Consider the following 2,853-nt stretch of genomic DNA (forward strand, 5'->3'; position numbering starts at 1 on the left):
ACTCTTATCAACATTCATAAATGTTAGTATTGTAATTTTACTGTTGTTCTGTAAAATAAAATAAAAAAGTAAGACAATAATAATGATAATAATAATTACCCTACAACAGCTCTATTAATAAATTTATTCACACAGTGTTCAAATTGGGATCTGCAATATATTCTAATGTTTTAAAAGAATTCTCTTCTGCTCAGCAAGGCTGCCTTTATTTGTACAGTAAAAAATACATGCCTGATTCAAGTCTCAAAAATGGGCAAAATAAGCCTACATGGGGGAAAAATTTGAAAAACGGTGTTCGGTATTCGGCCCGGGAAAAAATACGAAAAACCGTGTTCGGTATTCGGCCTTCGGCTCAGTGTTTCATTTTGTTCGGCTTCGGCCAGGAATTTTCATTTCGGTGCATCCCTAGTTTGTTTGGGGTTTTTTTTGGTCCATATTTGTCCAATGTTGTTTTAGACCCCACTGACTTTCATTGTATGGACAAACACAGTTCAAACATTCTTCAAAATATTGTCTTCTGTGTTTCACAAGTCGTACAGGTTTGGAACAACATGAAGGTGAATAAATTGATGACTGAATTTTCTTTTTTATGTGAACTCTTTAACACATCTTCATACATAAAAACTATCCCAAAGGGCTGTTCACATTTTGAAGAACACCTTTCCCTTTACCTGTGTGAATCTTCTATGTTTGCGTGACACTCTCTGGTTCTTCGGTTTGACAGACAGTTTATGTTTGGCAGCAGTGTTGTCCAAGCGTGGGACAGACTGAGGGACAGCATCTAGATTGATGGACTCAATTGTGCCAGGGGGAGGTGGGCGCTTAGTGCGTGGGGATTTGACTGGAGTTCTGTGCTGGACCGTGTCGTGGCTGCCAGCCTAAAATAAAACACATACAAGTTCGTGACTATTGGAGAGCAGGATTCCGAAGCATATTATATGTATGGGGAATCAGTGTATTGACAGTATGACAGTTTTACAATTTCCCGCAGCTTAACTAGAGCACGCTATTAGCAACAAGGTTGCTGACAAAATGTATAACTTGAATGCACTAAAAGTTGCTTTCAATAAAAGTGCCTGCCAGATGCATAAATGTAAATTTTTGCAAGTGAGGGAATCTGTCTTACAACATTACTCTCCAAAACAGAGCAGTGATTAACATTTTTTCTGTTGATGTCCATTTAAATGGTCTAATCTAGTATATGACTGACATAGCATTTATGTAAGTAGTGGATAATAATTAGAAGATTAACCTACTTTTTCCTTGGCTTCGGTCTCTGGTGGCTCATTCTCCACCTGAGCAAAAACCCTCAGTGGACTTTGTGGTATCTCTTCTTCATCTGAGCTACCTTCATCTCCCTCACTTTTTCTAAGTGAAGGAGGTCTCTGACCAAATTTGATATTATGTCCAATTTGCCTCTGTCAACAAAGCATATAGAGTAAACAAAAAAAGCAGTTTGTTTTTGCTGCTGCCTTGGTCAAATTATAGAAAAGGAAGGAATTAGCTAACATTAAGTCCCAAAGATACCAACATAACAAAACAGTCTAACACAAAGTGTATACACTTGGTGGGATGCTTATATGAAAACTGTGTTAGTAAAGTTTGGTGCAAGACTTAATTGTGTGCATAGGAACAATTTTGACAGACAGACAGACAGAACAATTTTAATTAGGGCTGAACGATTTTGGAAAATAATCTAATTGCGGTTTTTTTTAACCAATATTGCGATTGCAATTTAATATGCAATTATTTTTTAAAGCTCTTTATGTTCTGTATTATTCAACAAAGACAAGCTATAAATCATTGTATACTATGACCAACACAATATTAGATAGATTAAACATAAATGTTCTTTTCTGTTGGCCAGGCCTATATGTTACGATGAAATTAGGTGATGCATGAATTGATATGAATGACATTTTTATTTAACAACTACAATCACAGTATATTGACTGATTTGTTGAACTTCCAACCTTGTGAGCATGTAGCCTAATAATTATGACAACATAAAGCAAATAACAAATAAGCACAAATAAGCCTGGTGTAAACATTAATATGAAAGTCAGTAACAAATCACACAAACTAAAGTAGATTGCAGAAATATAAAAACAAATCTGTTGTTTTACCACTGTCACGAATCCGGTCCGTGGACTTCTGTCCGATCGCCACCAGAGGTCACTCATCCATCATATTGACTCTCTCACTACACTGACTGTTGCACGTCACCACGGACTACATTTCCCATGCACCATTTCACTAATCACACATTCACCTGAAACCAAACACACACACTACATAACACCCATTTAGTTCGCCGAGTATTGTTTAGCGTGTATCACTGCTATAGCTGATAGCTAACTTACGGAGCCTGCTTTAGTTTTCTAGCCTTATCTTAGTCTTGCCTTGTCTGTTTCCTCGTGTTCTGATCATTGCCTGTGTACTTTGGATTACCTCTCTCGTCTTGCCCTGTTCGGATACTGTTTGCCCCTGCCTGGACCTTTGCTTTGTACCTGGATTATCTCTCTAGTCTAGCCCTGTTGGATGACGTTCGTCATCGACTGACCCTCACTTGTTTACCGGACTGCTCTTGCCTTGTCTTCTACATACCAGCTTGCCATTGTCTGACCTATGCCTGTTTCTGACCACGTCTGCTAAATAAAGTTTGCAAATGGATCCGCACATCTCACATCTCGTTCGTCCCGTAACAACCACACTACTTTAGGTAATTCAAAGTCACTGTAATAAACATAGGTAAACATGTGGACTGGACTTTTTAAACACTGTCTGTTATCTTTAGACCAGTGCTTCTCAAACTTTTTTGGTTGTGCCCCCCTTTAAACCAATAAATAAATC

General features: G+C 37.9%; 1 protein-coding gene across 1 annotated transcript in view; it reads right to left on the reverse strand.

The window, feature by feature from the left end:
* Positions 1-2,853, reverse strand: part of LOC107665299 (uncharacterized protein KIAA1211 homolog) — a 35,380-nt gene that overhangs the window by 6,983 nt on the left and 25,544 nt on the right. The window contains exons 5-6 of the mRNA XM_016456125.1: positions 1,257-1,418; positions 672-878 (exon numbers count right to left, since the gene is read on the reverse strand). Coding sequence (XP_016311611.1) covers positions 672-878; positions 1,257-1,418 — 369 coding nt within the window. The remainder of the gene's footprint in view (positions 1-671; positions 879-1,256; positions 1,419-2,853) is intronic.

Source organism: Sinocyclocheilus anshuiensis, unplaced genomic scaffold (assembly GCF_001515605.1).
Source record: "Sinocyclocheilus anshuiensis isolate Anshui unplaced genomic scaffold, SAMN03320099.WGS_v1.1 scaffold199, whole genome shotgun sequence".
NCBI lineage: Eukaryota > Metazoa > Chordata > Actinopteri > Cypriniformes > Cyprinidae > Sinocyclocheilus > Sinocyclocheilus anshuiensis.